Source organism: Bombus bifarius, unplaced genomic scaffold, assembly GCF_011952205.1.
Source record: "Bombus bifarius isolate JDL3187 unplaced genomic scaffold, Bbif_JDL3187 scf7180000007966, whole genome shotgun sequence".
NCBI lineage: Eukaryota > Metazoa > Arthropoda > Insecta > Hymenoptera > Apidae > Bombus > Bombus bifarius.
This window is the reverse complement of record NW_022884352.1, coordinates 6,132,658-6,149,380: the sequence shown is the minus strand read 5'-3', so window position 1 is coordinate 6,149,380 and position 16,723 is coordinate 6,132,658. Positions and strand designations below refer to the sequence as shown.

The following is a 16,723-nucleotide window of genomic DNA, read 5'->3' as shown; positions in this document are numbered from 1 at the left end:
ATATTAGGATTAGAAATTCAACAAGAAGAATATTATATTTTCTCCTGTGATCTTCATATATTTTTTACATAACTTCTAATACTAAAATTAAAGTATTATGTAATTGTGGAAAATTACAAAAGTAATTTGCAAATACCTTCTAAGAATAATATTGTTCCTTTAATTGCTCACTAATCTATGTAAAATTTGAAAAACACGGGTATTACGGAACTTCAGCGCGTTAAATATTCACTCGCGCAAACAAACGCTTTATCGGCGACCTCCGAGAGGATTGCGAGTATGTTGCCACTAGATAATTAGTCACTCCTGCACGCTGAAGCTTTCACCCATTTATTTAGGGAAAGGTTACGATGAATGTGTCGCCTGGAGCGTAAGTCGGAATGCCATCGATTTCAATCGTCCCTTTTTTCTTTGCCTGAGATTTCGATCAAATTATATAACGAGGCTTATTTGTCCGCGTACCCGAATAATGGGAGAGGCGGATTTCTTAAGCGCACGTGGACCGATCGAAGGTCTTTCCAAAAAAAAAAAGATCGGTTCACGAATAATATAACTTCGAAAACCTTCAGAATTGATTTCAGATGCGATTTCAGATCGATTCGCAAGAAGACAGGAATATGCTAAAGAAAGCCCTTCGTTGACAAAAAAATCCAATTACTCAAGATCTAAGTGATCTGTTAATCACGGCTATTTGTTAACACTAGAACTACCAATTAAAATGATTGGTATCAAATTTTTTCTTTTCCTAATTATTGAAAATTATTGTAATTTAATTTTTACTTTCATCGAAGCAGAAACATGACTACGTATATGTACTTATTTATTTAGTTCTAATTAGCTATATTTAACATACTTTGAATGCATGGTAAAGATCAGTAGTTCTAGTTTAATTAGTCTAATCGCGCAAAATGGTGCACGTTGTTTCATCTCTATATAAAATAAATTGTATCATGCTTATGAATAATTAAATTATATATATATATATATATATATATATATATATATATATATATATATATATATATATATATCGTACTAACATACTTTGGAAGAATTAAAATCAAACTACCTGAAACTGATTTGTTTTCGCGAATTTTTAATTTCACGATTATAGGAAGTGATTAACAAATTAATTCGGCGGAGCAAAGATTAAGACGATGTGGATCAGGAAGATGAGTCGCCTCTTATCTATCCGAGACGTGACGGGAGACGAGACAGGAACACGAGTCACGTACAAATTTTTGTAGGAAACCAGGCCCGCATGTTTTTCATGCGCTATCTGACACCCTAACTGCGGAGAACTTGATTTCCTAGACAGTCTAGGTCTAGGTAGACAGTGCTTATACAGCGACTGCGATGCGTCGTAAGAGGTGGAAGTTAAAAAACAGAGATAAACAGTCCTTGATCAACGTCTACAAGAAGAGTTTCTTCTTGATCGATCGTTTCATCGATCAAACAAACAACGTACGTCCATTCTGTTAGGTCATTCTCCTGGTATCTGAGTCATTTTTAAGCCATTTATTTTTTGAAGGACATTTTTATTTGAATAAAATTTTATGATGTTCAATGCACGCCCTTGACAATCTACTCGGAGAAAAGAAATTCGAAGGGAAAGTAAAAATTCAAGAAACACGAGGGATGAAGTAAAGCATCAATAACAAATTGATAAGATATTTGTAAAGTTTGCGACCCCTTGTTGAGCAAAAGAAGATCATTGCCCTTCTTAACTAAAATGCCCCATCTACTATATCGACATTGAAGAAAACGAAAGTTTTATACCATCTTTGTTTTTCTTCGTTCGATTAAAAATATCGAACCTGTATACCTTCTGACGTTCCTTAAAGGGACGCTAAACGCAGGGAGCTTCAAATATTTCAACATATCTTGAAAAATGAGAAGATGCTAAATTTCAGCTAAGGAAAACAAATCAGTTCGTAGGTATTTTAGAGAAAGGAGGTGCGAGTTACTACAGACATAATTAAATTACTGTTTAAAGTAAGAATAGAGATCGGATTCAGGACGATCTAAGAATTTCCCTCAACCATTAGTTTTTCCTTAATCATTCGATAAATCCCCGAGAATGTTCTTTCTAAGAATAGAGAAAACGAGTAGACCGAAATTATTTCAAGATAAATGGCTGCGTCAAACGAACGATTGACGTACGTTCCCGCCACTCAGGCGCAATTTGCATTTTTCGGAGCTATCCGCTTCGCCGAACTGTCTACGGCCTTGATAATTCTACACACCTCCTCTATTTTCCTGTTCTACGTAGTAGAAGTTAAGCAAGCCAGTTTTAGGTCCCTGGCACGGGGCCAAGCCCGTTGAGAATAGCGAAATCCGAAGAGCATAACTTGTGGATAAACATCGGCGTTACACATGCTTCTCAACATCAGCGCGGTGCAGCACGTCGCGGCATCACGTTGCCTCCCGGATCGAAAAATCGTCTCTAAGGAACCTCCAGTGCGAGAATTCACCAATCTTGTCCTCTAACTATGCTGTCGTTAGCTTATTCCTTAGTAGGTTAAACAAAAATTTCGTGGAACACAGTTGTCATCGATGAACCATATTACAATTTTAATCGAATTTGGATGTTTCTAAACAATGCATTATGAGCATAACGATGTATAATAATTAGAATTTCTAAAAAGAAGAAGCGACTGTACGAAGATGTTTTCAATGTTCTCTCATTTTCTAAATTATTTTCATTCATGGTAATTCATCAAAATTTATGACAGAGATAAGTACGAGGATAAAGCAGCGTATCGACAATCAATTCTCGTAAGGGTCGCAAAAAATTGTCCCTCTTAATTAAAATAACGCATTAACGATTCCAGTTGGAGATCATACTGTGGCGCACGAAAGTATTGGAATAATTTCATTTAATGTCGGCCAGCTCAAAATTAGGTTCGCTTATTCATTCGTATTAAATTGATAATAATATCGTATTTATCTTTGTCATCTTTCCTTTTTGTGCGTTTGTAGAAAACGATTTATGAAAACACAACCTTAATTAAAGATTCGAAAGTCGCTGAACGTAACAAATTGAAAAGATACAGAGAGTCTGGGAATGCGATGCCGGAAGATAAAAAACAACGTTGACTGCACTACGATCGGAGACTCGCCGGATTCTGGTACATGGATCTGGTTCAGCCGAACGTATCGTATCTGATCCAAGTGAACAGTGTGATTCCCACAGAGGAATTTAACGCGCGGAAATGCGTAGTTGCTGGCCACGATGGAAACAGTAAACCAGATGGCCAGCCAGTCCTAGAAGATGAGAACCGAAGAAAATTGAAGATTCTTCCGAGGCATCTTCCTGTTCCTCTTATTTCGCGCGATTCTGCTGGAACATTTAAAAAAGAATCCCCGAAATGCCAACGACAGAGCCAGGAACAAGTTTCGTTGCGACGATTGTTTCGACGAAATCCTGAGCGATTTATCATCGACGACTCCGATTTAAATAACGCCGTGTGGCGATTGTAATGCATTTTTAATTGGAATATTCGTGTCTTGTGACTTCAAATTAGTCGTGAATGATTGGCCTCATTGATATTCCTCGATTCTCTTCAGGAATTGCATCGATTTAAATCCCTTCTCGACACTGGCAATGCATTTTTAATTCGATTCTTGAATTATTCCTGCATTATTAAAAGGTATCGATAACGTTTGATACGGGATGAGAGAAGGGAAATACAAGTACGCATTAAAATTGGAATACTCATGTTCCTCTCTTCGTGGTCTCGGGCACGTCTCGCCGGAATGCGACGAATCCGATCCGTCGTCTTTCGTCGCAGCACGCGACTTTTCTCCCGAGGCGGGAAGAGTCGGATTCCGCCCTTTATCATCTCTGCGTCAGTTCCTATGTTCTGTTATCTGGACTGGCGATCATCTTCCGAAAGCTTGGTAGCCGCTGGAAATTAATCTCCGCGCTGGACACGCGTTGAATCGACGGGTAGGAACAATTTGTGCTCTGACAGCGAATTTATTTTATCTCTGATCTCCGACTAACCAGACTGCATCCTATAAATTACCATCTAATACGAAATGCTGCTTTTTATATTAAATTTATCGATCGGGACAAGAAGATCGATAATGACGGACGGCAATAATAAATAATATTTTCTTTAAAAAAGGGGGAAATGTTTGAAAAATGCAAAAATCCAAAAGGTCTACTACTGCTCAATAATACATGACTAATTTATTACGAGTGTTGTATAAAACATTTTGAAGTTTCATTAACATTGCAGTCAGACACATTATTATATTGGATAAAGTTTGAAACCGTTCTGAAAAAATGTACAAGTTACAATATATTTATTACAAGCACGTGCTTTGCAAAATATTATCAAAGCGTTTGAACAGTCAACTGTTAATCATTTGGTTGGTAAAAATGAAATGTCATTTATTCGAGGTTTGAATTTAATGAATCTAATACCATATATTCAATGATCAACGATCAGCAGGAAATAATTGACTGTTCTCAAATACAACGAATAAACTGTGGCAATAAACTTTTATATACATTTTCAAATTGCAATCAAACTGTGCCAATATAATCGCGACAGTCGACTCTGATTACGATGTTAATGAAACTCCAAAAAGTTTCATCTAACGCGCGTAATACATTTGTCAAAATTTTCTGTGTTAAGTGTCCCGATACTTTTGTCAGTCATTGTAATTATGCATGATGTAACGGTACCTGTGAAATCTATGATCGAGAATCGTCTAGGAGCGTGATCGTTCATGTTGAATATTTTACTTTCGTCTAATAAAAATACTGGAATATTACAAAAAGGGTGGACGGGACACCGATGTTTTCGATTTCATAAGATTCCACGTGCGATGGCGAGGCGGCGGAACGAGTGCACCTATGCGTGGGTGCGATTGCGCAATACAATTCGAAATTCAAATTTCGCTTCCACGAAGCCCGAGGATCGAGCAGGCGAGACCAAATCTCCCTTTCTTACCGGATTCCAGGTATATTCCTTATCTCGATAGTTGTCTGCCTTCGTGAAGGTGTCAGAGGAAGAGAGATGTATCCGAGTCATGTAAATTGCAGCATTTCCATTTTTTCCTTCTTGTCTACGTGTTCTCGCGCTGCCTTTTCACCCTTGACCGAGCTGTATCACACTTAACATTTCTCTCTCACTGTTATTTTCGCACGTTTCAATTCCAAACGGAGAAATAATTCGACAAACGTGGGCGACGCAAACACGTCCATAGTTTTTCCCCGAATTGCGACTAGTCGTTTTACATCAGGATATCAAGGAAATCTGACCAGTCGTTTGACGTATCAAGAGAATCTGGCAACTTGTCGAAATCTTAACAGAGTTTGGGTTCGTGGAGAAAGTCATCGAACCTACATCACATTTTGTCTAGCTCACAACCCGGCTACTATTATCAATGTTTTTCTGCGTCAATCGAACAATCGATGATTCCGCCGAGCTGGCGTAAGAATATATAAGTTACAAGGATTACGCGAATTGCGCAGAAATAGATTCTGATAATTGTACTGCGAATCGTATTTTTATATCTTGATCTTACTTTTGTTTTATCAAACAAGAAGATATCTAAGAGATAGTTCATACTTTTCCATAATTTCCTGAAGTGTAACCTCCTAATCTACAAACTTTCTATCGATTAAGCAAAGATGATTATATTTTCTTATCACAAAAATATGAAAATGAAGTTGAGAATATAATATACATATATATATATATCTTTCATAAAGTATATACATATTTATTTTAGAGTAAGTTTAGAACTAGGCTAAAACAAGTGACTAAAACTCATACGCATTTAGATTGAAATGGTTAAGAAATTTATTAAAAATAAGAAAACACGATTGGGTCTAAAATGACTAAAAGAACGCAGCAAGTTTAATTACATTTATGCTTCCTGAATAGTAAACTTTCCTAAAAACTTAAGCTACCCCAAATTCATCACTCTTTTACAAACTCGCTGAACTGAAATTTCTACTGATTTCAAAAAGCACCCAGTCACGAATGGATGTCTCCTAGGATGTTAATCGAACGATCCAGATTAATACGACACGGGGTGTCCACGGGCCGGTTCCGAAAGGGTTCCGCTCTATTCCTCATCCCTATCCGCGACGCGAGGGGCCTGACAAGGCCGACAGATAAGTGTTACGATTGCAAACAACAGTTTGATGGCGAGGCAAGGCCCCGCGTTATTTATTTTGGTACGTCTAGACGCCAGATTGTCTGTCCGTACGTCCGAATCGCGACGGAGGATTCGGAGGTGACGTCAGACGTGACTGTATTGCATCGTCGCGTCGGAGAGATTCGACGATTCGACTTGTCTCTCTTCGCCGGATCAAATTGCATTCTCTCTCTCTTTCACCCGACGTCTGCCATCTAACTTCTCTGTTGTCCGTCAGTATCATGTGGCCTCCCTCTTTTTGTACATTTAAATGCGTGCACGTGTCTGCGTGTGCGCAGCGACCTGCGATTATATGCACCCGTGATCCAAACGCATCGGTCAACACAGTCGCTCGCTGTAGCTCCGGGGGTGAATAAAGTATCCCTCGCATTTTCTTTCTCTTTTCGTGACCCCGTCCATTTGTTTACGATCGAGGTGATCCTGCCGCTGCCACATATTCATTCGATTCCAGAAAGATCGCATACACCCGGCTAAATTTACCCTTTTGGTAGACTGGTCCGAACGCACGATGCGTTCAACGAAAATTTGATTCAGAATTTTCCAGGCATCTTCTGATGTGAAGGTGTGTAGGAGGAGAAGGAGGAGGAGGTGTAGTCTAGCAAAGTTTATCCTGGACGATGGCTACCTGCCAAGAGAAATCAATCATTAATAAAGAGGCTTTCTTGTTGCAACACATCTTCAACTCGCTTTAGACAAACCGAGGGATAACCGAGGATAACCTAAGATACAGAATAGAATCTAAATTTATCTTAATTCTGAGAAAGATTTAGCATGAAAATTTATTCTATATTATTCTAGCATTCTTGTTAAAAGATACATTTCTACTGTTGCAACATACCTTCAACTTGTTACAGGGATAACCGAGCATAATCTAAGATACAAAATAGAATGTAAAATCTTAACTTTTAGCAACTTCTTTATCGTTCTATCATTCTTATTCAGAAATATGGTGTTAGTTAACCCTACCTAGTCTGAGAATAGATACGAACGACTGTTATGAAGAATTTTAGACGCGAACCATTTCCGATAAATCTCGCCCTGGCGCACTATAACATATCGCAAATGATTTATTTCAGAAAGCAGACGGTCGCCTGGCCGATGTCTGTCCAGCAGAGAGACAGTCACAGCAGACAGGTTCAAAGAACCGAATCCTTTAACCTAATTTTCAGATTCGGTCGCGTCACCACAATTTACGTCGTCCGTCGAAAAAACAAAAGATTCACGACCTTTCTAATCTTTCTCGTTTGCAGCCAAATTTATGGATTTTCACACGGATCCCGGCGACCGATTCGATCACGAGCACGGGTTTATTTTTCGTCCCGCTCTGTCTCTCCCGGTCTCTCTCAGTCTGCGCTTGTTTTTTCCCCCTTTCCTCGTTCCCGTTCTTCTTTTTGGGCCCCGTCGTCGACGTGCTTTGCCACGTATTTTCACGCACGCACGCGGAGGCTGCATTTATTAAAAGCGATACATTATGATTCAAAGATCATATCTTGGGATTCGTCTAGACGGTGGAGAGGGAGACACCCTATAAAGTCGTACGTGGCTGCCCCTGAAACAAGCAACCGAATACAAGGTGCCTTCTCGTTCATTTCTTCTCGCCTCCGAGCCACCGTTTTTCGTTTCCTTCTTTTCTCCCGCGAGCCCCTTCGTCACGCCAGTCCGCGTTCCTCTCGAACACGTGAAAACGTCTCCCTTCTCTTCCCACACCACGAACAAATCGTTTCACCGGACGAAAATTCTTCCGAAAATGTCACATGGGGCGAATTCACGTTCCTAGATCTGTCATGATATACTGATCCTGAATCCTCGTCTGCATCTGGCGAAGAATTCCAAGTAGTATTGGTCTGCATCTTATCGAATAGAACATCGCCATTGCCAAAAAGTGGGTCTGTGAGATACCTATTTTGACATTTCGGAAAGACAAAGGGGCGAACAGGAGAGATAAGAATCGTTGGAAAAAGGGAAAAATCGAGCAGACGAAGAAGAAGAAGAAGATGCGAGCGCGATAAAGCGTCACGGAGATCGAGAAAAGGCAGTCGACCGCGGGATTTGGGCGAGCGAGGGAAAGGGATTACCACACGCGCGCGGCGGGTGGAGCGAGAGGAACAGACGCACGAAGAGAAAGAGAAAGGAGACGAAGGAGAAGAAGAAAAAAGCGAGTGATCGTAGTAACACCGGCGCGTCTCCTCTCGCGGCTTCGTGCTTGTCTCGGAATTAGTGAGTAGACAGAATTATGTCCGTGAGCAGACCAGCTCGGCTCAGTTGAGACTTACTGCTCAGCCCGTGCACACGTATGCTACGAATCTTTCCTACTTACATATATACCGCGGCTTCCTGATGCGATTAGACTAGTCCGCGATCACCCGTCACAGAGTATCACGGACCAGTTTATTTAACACTTCTTCGTAACGCGGATACACAGCCAGCGTCTTCCGTCAACGTTTGTCGATCCGTTCTCTGGGTCACTCGCTACGACGAGAAGAGCCACGCGGTTTTCAGCGAACCTACCTCGTCACGACGATTGCTTACCTTTCGGGGGTTGTGAATTCCCTCGCGCGATAAAAATGAAAGACTCCATTGAACGATAACAGTGGCTACATTACCGTATCAATGAACGAAGTGGTGGCATTTTCTGCCTTCGTACGATCCTGACAGAGAGAAAGGGACAAAACAAGTGAGAATTTCTCAGTCTGAGAAGAAGAGTTTGATGGTGGCCGTCATGGAATTCTCTGGGTTCTTCGTGTTGTTGTTGGTCGTCTCGATTGCAAACAGTGTCTCGGGCCACCATCATCACCGCAGTGTGCACGCGGACGACAAGAAGAAGGGAGATCTGATGGACCACGTGAAAAGGTACGCGGCCAGTGACAACGAGAACGTGGTGCTCTCCGAGGGCGACAAGAGCAGGAGTCTGAGGGGCGAAGAAGCTAAAGGCACCGTTCCCTTCAGCGAGAGGAGGCTGGAGAAGATGCTGGAGAAAGCTATCCTAAAAATAATCACTGGCGATCTCAGCACGGGTGACATGTTGCTATTAAAAAGCCTAAATTACAGTCTAGAGGAAGTTCTGGCGATTCGTGAGAGGGAGCTGAACAAGAAGAAAGACGAAGAACTGAGGAAAAAGGAAAATATGAAATCTTGGTCGAAGGTGTTGTACGGAGATGGAGAAAAGAAAAGTAGAAATTGGAATAAAAATTCCATGGACCGTTCGTCTTCGAAGAAACCTGATTTTGAAAACGTTAAACGAGAAGGTAAAAAGAATCGTCACGTGGATAGGTCACCTTCTTACAAAGATTTCGACTTTGAGGCGTATAATCGACAGGCGATCCTCGATTACGAGAACTTACCCTCCAACTTAGAATTTCAGCAATCCTGGTCAGAACCCACGGTTGTCGACTACGAAGAAGCTACCAAAGCTTCCAAGGAGCAGGATGTCGCAAATAATCTTCATCGTGACTTTGACAGAGCTATGGAGCCTCACGTGGTCTTTAAGATCCGATACGATGACTCTGAGTTCGATTCCAGCTCAGGTTCCGAGGAAAGTAACAAAAATCATCTTAGAATGCCTAAACATCACGTTTCGATGATGAGACATACAACTTCGAGGAATACTGGCAATTCCTTTCATGCATCCACATCGTCACCGCTCTCTTCAACTACTGCTACTACTGTGCCTTTGGTTTATCAATTGAGCAGCACCAACATAAAGGGTAACTATCTAAACAATGATCCTATAGCAACCACACTTTCAACATCGAGTGGCGTCAGTACCACCAAGAGTACCATTTCAGATAAAATTTCGGAGGACAAAAATGGTACAGATATCGTCGTTCATGTTACCAATTCTACTGATAAAATAGAAGTTTCAAAAAGTGTAGAGAAACTTAGTGAGAATAAAAGGATCAGTGAATACGAAGGACTCGAATGGGTCGAGGATGACGTTTACAGAGTTATCCCTGAATTCGTGGATTCCCTTGGTTTCGAGAATACCGAGGATAATGAGACATCTGACTATGAAGACTCTACTCGCGATTCCCGACTAAATTGGAATCCGGAGGATAACGAAAATGATACGTTGGGGTATCTAAACGACACTCCTGATTCTGTCAAGCTCTTCATGGCCAACAATAACGTATCCGCCGGCAGCCTTCCCTTAGCCAATTTGTCGTCCTACCTGCAACTAGCCATTGCTCATCGACGAGGGTAAGTGAGCTAATCAATGTGTTTTATGATTCGGCGTTTTCCTAATCTATGCTTCAGTTCACTATGCTCTTGATAATTAAGATATATTTCTATGTAATTAATTCAGTACAGATTCGATTCATGGGGGAAGATCATAAATTTCAATAATCGTAGATGGCTCGATATTTTTTTCATTCATTATGTTCCTTTTTGTCTCATTCATTTTTCACATTAAATGTTGTTTATCGTGTGTCTCGCTTTGCAAAAATGTCTAATAAAAAAATCTATACAATGTGCTTTTTGTGTCTTTTAGAGGAAACCTAACCTCAAGCTTCGACAGGTAAGCTTCACCCTGATGGCACTATGATCTGATGCTTTTTGGGTAAGGGACTCGGTTTACCGAGCAAGATGGACAGATACATTCTGTCGAACTCTTTTTGTTTTGCTCCCCCGGCCGACCGGCTGCCTTCCTTCTGGCTTGGCTTGCATAATCTAAAAATACATTCTCTCTCATCACGATTATCTCATTGCTCGTATTGCATGAGATACGATTTATTGCGATAACAACAGGAGATCTATTCTCCACAGAGGTATGTTGTGTCTGCATGAAAAGGTAACACGCATTCTTCCCTTCTTACTCTTTCCCTTGAAACCAAATCGGCAATCTTCTCTTTAATTATCGTAATGAAAGAAAAAGGCAAACGGTTTTCCAACGACGTAACCCAGACCTGTGTTCGCGAATACTTGACGACAAAGGCGTTCTCGACGAATCATTGCCCCCGCCACGTAAAAATATCTCGATGGCCCGTAAAAATACCGTGATGAAACGAAGAACCACGAAGCGCCACTGAATTTCTACGCCTCGGGCTGACCAGCGTCCGCTTCTTCAACCGCTTCGCCTCCCTTTTCCTCGCTGATATTTTTCTAAACAAAAAATTCAAAAATTAATTAAAGATCGTTCAAATTTTTTAGAAGAGTATTGACAAAATTTTATACCTGAACAAATCCAGTTACGAACGTAAACTATTTTAAAATGATTATGTCAAGATTTCGTGACAAAATTAGTGATTCATAATATCGTTTAGAGATTTCTGGTGCCAGCGAAAAATGATTTATCGACCAGAGTGGTCGAGAAAGACAGACGCGGGAACGAAAAGCAAGCCAGGAAGGACGCGCTGTGGAAATTCCGCCGTGGTCCCTAGCTATGTTTTTAAATCGCCCTCCTTCTCCTCCACCACCTTGGCCTCTGGTGCGAAGGCGTTTCTTTTATTTTATTAAGTCTAGACGCGTAAATGCATTCGTGTCGGCACTGGCGTAGCCTGCTGAGAGTCCTCCGGTGTACCCGTCGTTCCGCTTCTTCCTCGGGACTCTACAGGGTGATCTGGACAATCCACCGATACTAGAATCCTCTTGCTCGATTTCAAAGGTTAGCCTGGTTTCAGTCGAAGGAAAAGGAACAGAGTAATCGCAGTTACTTCATCTAAAGAATTATACGTGTTACTCAACGGTAACAACGTGGATTAGGGACGCAGATCAAGGGGAGAGGCTGATGTAAAGTGGTTCTATAGTATCAGACGGATTAATTTATTTCTTACAATGTCTATAGTAAAGCGGACGTGAGTTAGATCGCAACGACGCAGCAGCCTTAAGTTGAGCACCCTCATAATCACCGGGTGTCTAGTCAGACTGCAGTTAGGACTGCTCTCTTATGAGGTTATGTAATACATTTTAATTTAATGCGCTGACCTTGTCTATGCGTCTCTCTTCCTATGCCGACAAAGATGATGCGAGATGCGCAACGGAGAGCGAGGAGGAAGTTTTCGTCAGTGGCTCCCCACCTCACCGCCAGACGATGCAACGTGCATTTTTTGACGTCGTTAATCAGGTCGTCGTTCACCGTTTCGGGATCTAACATTTTCTTCAGCCTTCTGACCTCCGCCACCTACCAATCTTCTCGCGTTAATTTTTTTCGTCCAGAACAGCTTCCAAGTTTTTTCTCCTAAAAGTTATGATACTTTTTATAATATTTTAAAGATTATTCTGTAATACAATATTCGCCTGGTTGATCGAAGACCTGTCCAACTATACAATAAATTCTTCATAATGATAAAAATGAAAGATCCTTGAAGAAATTGAAGAAATCTTCTTGACTAGATTTCCACGTGCCGACGCTACTTCGTGTTCGTCCGAAGGCTGTTACAAAACCGGCGTAACGTAGCCAATTTTCTTAATACGGTACTCGGGAAGGATCACTGGATTCATTCTCATGATGCAACGGCCTCCAGACACCCGAGTCCTTCCCTTTCCCAGACGGCAGACAGACGTGACACGTACGCAACGAGACGCTGTAGAATGCGTGACTTGGACGTGGCTAGATTAAGGAGCATGTCTAGAATGGAATACAACCCGTCAAGATTTCGTGGCGAGATTTCGTCCGAATACTCTCATCCTTCTAGTTCTCCGCTTCCCTAAAGGGGTTCCTATACAAAAAAAAGTGGGACAAGTTGAAACTCGTAAAAAAGAAATCTATTTTTTTCACATTTTCTCATGGACGTCTAACCGCACGTGGTCACCATTCCCGTAACCTGACCAGTCGATTGTTTAGGAAAACCACTTCTGGTTGTTTGTCGAGCAACAACGAGGTCGTTGACGCGCGATTGGCTGCGCTTAAAGGTCCAAGTGGGCGTCCAGTGAAGCAATCCTTGCCAGTGACGTAGAGAAAAGACGCTCCTCCTTTTTTCCTGCCGGGTTTAATGACTTAGAGCTTCCATTATGCAATCCCGTAATCTCACCTGATGGTCGATGCAAGTTCTACATAGATAGACTTGAAAGTCTTCTCTTCTGTAAGTTTAATTAGTAGTTAATTAGTATTTATCGTTATCGTAAGCTCAGATTATGAGATTGTTCTCTGTTCGATGAAACATTCGAAAGTAAAAATTCATTTAATAGGAGATATTAAAATTCGAGATATAATACAAATGCATTAACACTTCCCTGCTAGACGAGACGAATGAGGTATATACTAGTGCTCGTGTCGGCTGTCTAGTCAATGTCTAGAACGTATAATAAATATCTGTGACCCACACTATGGGCCCTATAGGTCACTGACCACCATCCATTAGTCTGCCTTGCTGCCCGGAAAGCTTACACGTATCTCCAAGTGAAAATTTTTACGTCGTCATCATCAGGCACGGAATTCTTCGAATATTTCTGATTCTTTTATTTCACTTTACTCTCTAACTATCAATTTCTATCCTCGATTCAATCTAAAACTTCAGTTTCTATCTACTAATAGATTTAAATTGCAAACTCTCCTTTTTTATTGTTTTATTCGAGTATTTATATTGAGAATTTGTCGGCTGCTGTGATTTCTTATTTTCCAGTTTACTTTTTATTGCTAGTTTATATCGGTTTATAAATCTTTGTTTCTGTGTGCAGCCAGGGTGAAAAAGCCATCGAGGACATCAAGACGCGGGTTCTGGCTCTCACCGGAAGATTCAACCTCAGCACCGATGCCAACCAAGTTCAACGCGAACGACTCACCATGTTTTCACCGACCTGTAAGTTACTTAACTTGTTAACAGCAATATTTCTTAACTATGTGTAATCGCGGATTAAAAATTTAATATAGATAAATCAATTTCAGTTAAGTTTTCAGGGTCCGAAAATATAAATGTGATACAACTTATTTTTAATAAAAACGAAATAACGTATTAAACAATAGAGAAAATAAATGAAATAATGCATCAAAGAATAGGGGATCCATAAATAAAGAAATTATTATATCTGACGAGCTTTCTAATTAATAGGCTAATATCTCGTTAATACTCTAAATATATTTCTGGTATAAAATATGTATCGTTCTCTTTCACCAGGTCAAATTCCTCGGAACACGGATCAAGATGCCTGGACGGACTCATTCTCTATGAATATGCACTTTCAATTGAATTTGACTTCCAGCGATCACGTGGTCGCAGCTAAATTAAGAATATTCAAATTACCACAAGAAAACACGACATCTTCTTCGGAAAGCACGTTCGACGAGGAGGAGGAAGACGAGAAGAAGATCAGGATATCGGTCTACTATTACACGAAAACTTTGAAGAGGCATCGATGTAAGTTGTGGATTGATCTATAACATTAATTGAATAAAAATGTATTATTAACAGCGAATGATAATATTAACTGAATAAAAATTTGTATTAACAGCGAAGAAACGCCTGATGGATTCGGTTGTGACTCCTCTCACATCCAGAGGTACCCATTTGGCATTGGATGTGAGACAAAGCCTTCGATTCTGGAGACTTAACCAACGGAATTCTCATGGAAACGGAAGTAACCATGGGCTGGTAATACAAGTTGAAGATCAAGATGGCAGGCCGCTGAAACCGGCTCTATATATTCAACAACCGTCTTGCGCGGATCAGGATTCAGATCAGAAGGCATGTGAGTGTGTGCTCTAACAATACTAACTCCGATGTGACAATTTCGATTGCCTGCTTGCATACCTGCGTGACACTTAACATCGTGTGCCATAACAGACTTGGATGCCTTAGATCATTTGAATAAGTTAAATGATTCAAACAATCGCGATTGTTGACTATCGCGATTAATAGTTTGCGAGTTTTGCTGTATTGGCGATGCTGTGTGGTTTTTGTCGTGATTTCACGCTGGCGCGCAGCCAGTTCCATCATATTGAGACTAAATTTTTATTTCATAGATAGCTACATTTTTCATAATGTAACAGCAAAAATATTTGTACCGCATAATTTACTTGGAGTAGTTATTTAAATATTTTGAGAGATAGCTTTAAAGATTTAGTCTTAGTATAATTAATGGAATTACCTATTATAAAACATATTTACAACAGTGCCTTCTTTTTCTACAGACCAGCGAGTACCTGCACTCTTCGTACGAGCCTGTACTCGTTACGTTCGCATCGTAAATGGAAAAACGGAGACGTACGTCAACTGCAGGCATTAGAGTGGAAGAGAAAAACACTTACATGCTGTGAGAAAATAGACAATCATTCACGTTGCACTTTATCCTTGGAAAAAACAAGGATCATTTTTACGAAGACCATAGAACATAATCCTTGAACTGTTGCTCGATTCAAACACATACCAACAATAAGTGTGAAATACACTTTTGTAGAAAGAATAGTCGTCATTAAGCTGCGACGTGTTTGTATCGATTATCGATCATAACTACATACTTTATAAATTCGTTAAGAAAATGGAAAAACCAATTTTTCCATTGCTATGCAATGCATATGCAATTATTCTTGCATAAGTGAATGCGTTAAATTCATTAATATAATAAAACAAAATTTAATATTTTTTATACAAAAATCATATTGACGACATTCTGGGGTTTTTTATTGTTCTAAGCGCGCGCAATACAAAACGCAGACAAATGCGCCGTCACCACTGTAATTAGTTTCGTAGCAGTAACGAAGTAAAAAACACGCGAAAATTGCATTAGTGGCGAACTGGTGAGAGAGTGAGTATAATCCCAGTAAAAGTTTTTTTATAGACTGCTTTTTAATTTAAACAAGATGTTAACTTAAAGATGGAATGCCGTGTTATTTAAGTGCAGTAGTGGTAAGCTGTATTTTATTGTTTTTTATCATTTCTTGTAGTATGCGTACAGACCGTGGCTTCTACGAGAAAAACATCGAAATACCCGTTATTTTATGAATAATATTAGAGTTAAATTTTAGTATGATTTAATGATGTACATACCAGTGAAATCGAATCAGTAGATTGATTAATATTAAATTAGATTAGATCATGTTAGATTATCGAATAGGTTACTCTCTTGACATGTATGCATGTACACGTTGCACATGTATGTGCAAAGTAATACGCGCATATACATGTCATGCCCACGACTGATGCAACCAAATGTAAGAGCTTAGACATAGATATTTATGTTTTACGTTAATTAAGCAGCGCAAATCCGTGCTGAATTTCTATTACTACACTTTAGGTGGGACCATATAGAATATTACAGTTTGGTACAAGCACTAAGTACTTCACTATGTTGTAATGGCCCATCTGAAAGATTATGTTACTTACTATTATATGCTGTTGTTGTTTAACAAAGAAGACAACACGTTCTCAAAAATCCTACATAATTCCTGTACATAATGTATATTTAATTGCCTAGTTGTTTAAAAATAAATGGTTTGATGTCGAAATTTATGATGCCTTTATACTGAACACATTTTAAGTTTGACTCCTACCTTTTATATGATGGATTGTCTTTTAGCTGTTTTATATTTTCTTTTTAATGAAAAAAGGTATTTTTTAAGAAATAGAGCTTTTTGAAATTATATAATGTTCCAGTGTCTAAACTAAAC

General features: G+C 39.9%; 1 protein-coding gene and 1 long non-coding RNA gene across 4 annotated transcripts; one reads left to right on the top strand and one right to left on the bottom strand.

Moving 5' to 3' along the window:
* Nucleotides 1-8,114: 8,114 nt before the first annotated feature.
* Nucleotides 8,115-16,565, top strand: LOC117204414. 3 transcript variants are annotated; one of them, XM_033441792.1, is made up of 6 exons: nucleotides 8,115-10,380; nucleotides 10,673-10,699; nucleotides 13,798-13,919; nucleotides 14,235-14,474; nucleotides 14,569-14,801; nucleotides 15,248-16,565. In XM_033441792.1, the coding sequence occupies exons 1-6, from the start codon at nucleotides 8,891-8,893 to the stop codon at nucleotides 15,302-15,304; spliced, it is 2,169 nt and encodes a 722-aa protein (XP_033297683.1). In that variant the 5' UTR covers nucleotides 8,115-8,890; the 3' UTR covers nucleotides 15,305-16,565. The 3 variants fall into 3 exon arrangements, with proteins under 3 accessions (XP_033297683.1, XP_033297665.1, XP_033297673.1); XM_033441774.1 differs by having other exon boundaries at nucleotides 14,569-14,805; XM_033441782.1 differs by lacking the exon at nucleotides 10,673-10,699 and having other exon boundaries at nucleotides 8,116-10,380; nucleotides 14,569-14,805.
* Nucleotides 10,374-15,488, bottom strand: LOC117204424. The gene is made up of 4 exons (XR_004487091.1): nucleotides 15,365-15,488; nucleotides 14,361-14,491; nucleotides 12,106-13,200; nucleotides 10,374-11,283 (listed from the first exon to the last, which is right to left on the bottom strand). It is a non-coding gene; the product is annotated as an uncharacterized LOC117204424 (long non-coding RNA).
* Nucleotides 16,566-16,723: the final 158 nt, after the last annotated feature.

Bases quoted from the DNA above. Each gene is read 5' to 3' on its own strand.
- LOC117204414 (XM_033441774.1), top strand. From the start codon at position 8,891: ATGGTGGCCGTCATGGAATTCTCTGGGTTCTTCGTGTTGTTGTTGGTC. The intron at 10,381-10,672 runs GTAAGTGAGCTA...TGTGTCTTTTAG, and splicing joins GCCATTGCTCATCGACGAGG to AGGAAACCTAACCTCAAGCT. The intron at 13,920-14,234 runs GTAAGTTACTTA...CTCTTTCACCAG, and splicing joins CACCATGTTTTCACCGACCT to GTCAAATTCCTCGGAACACG.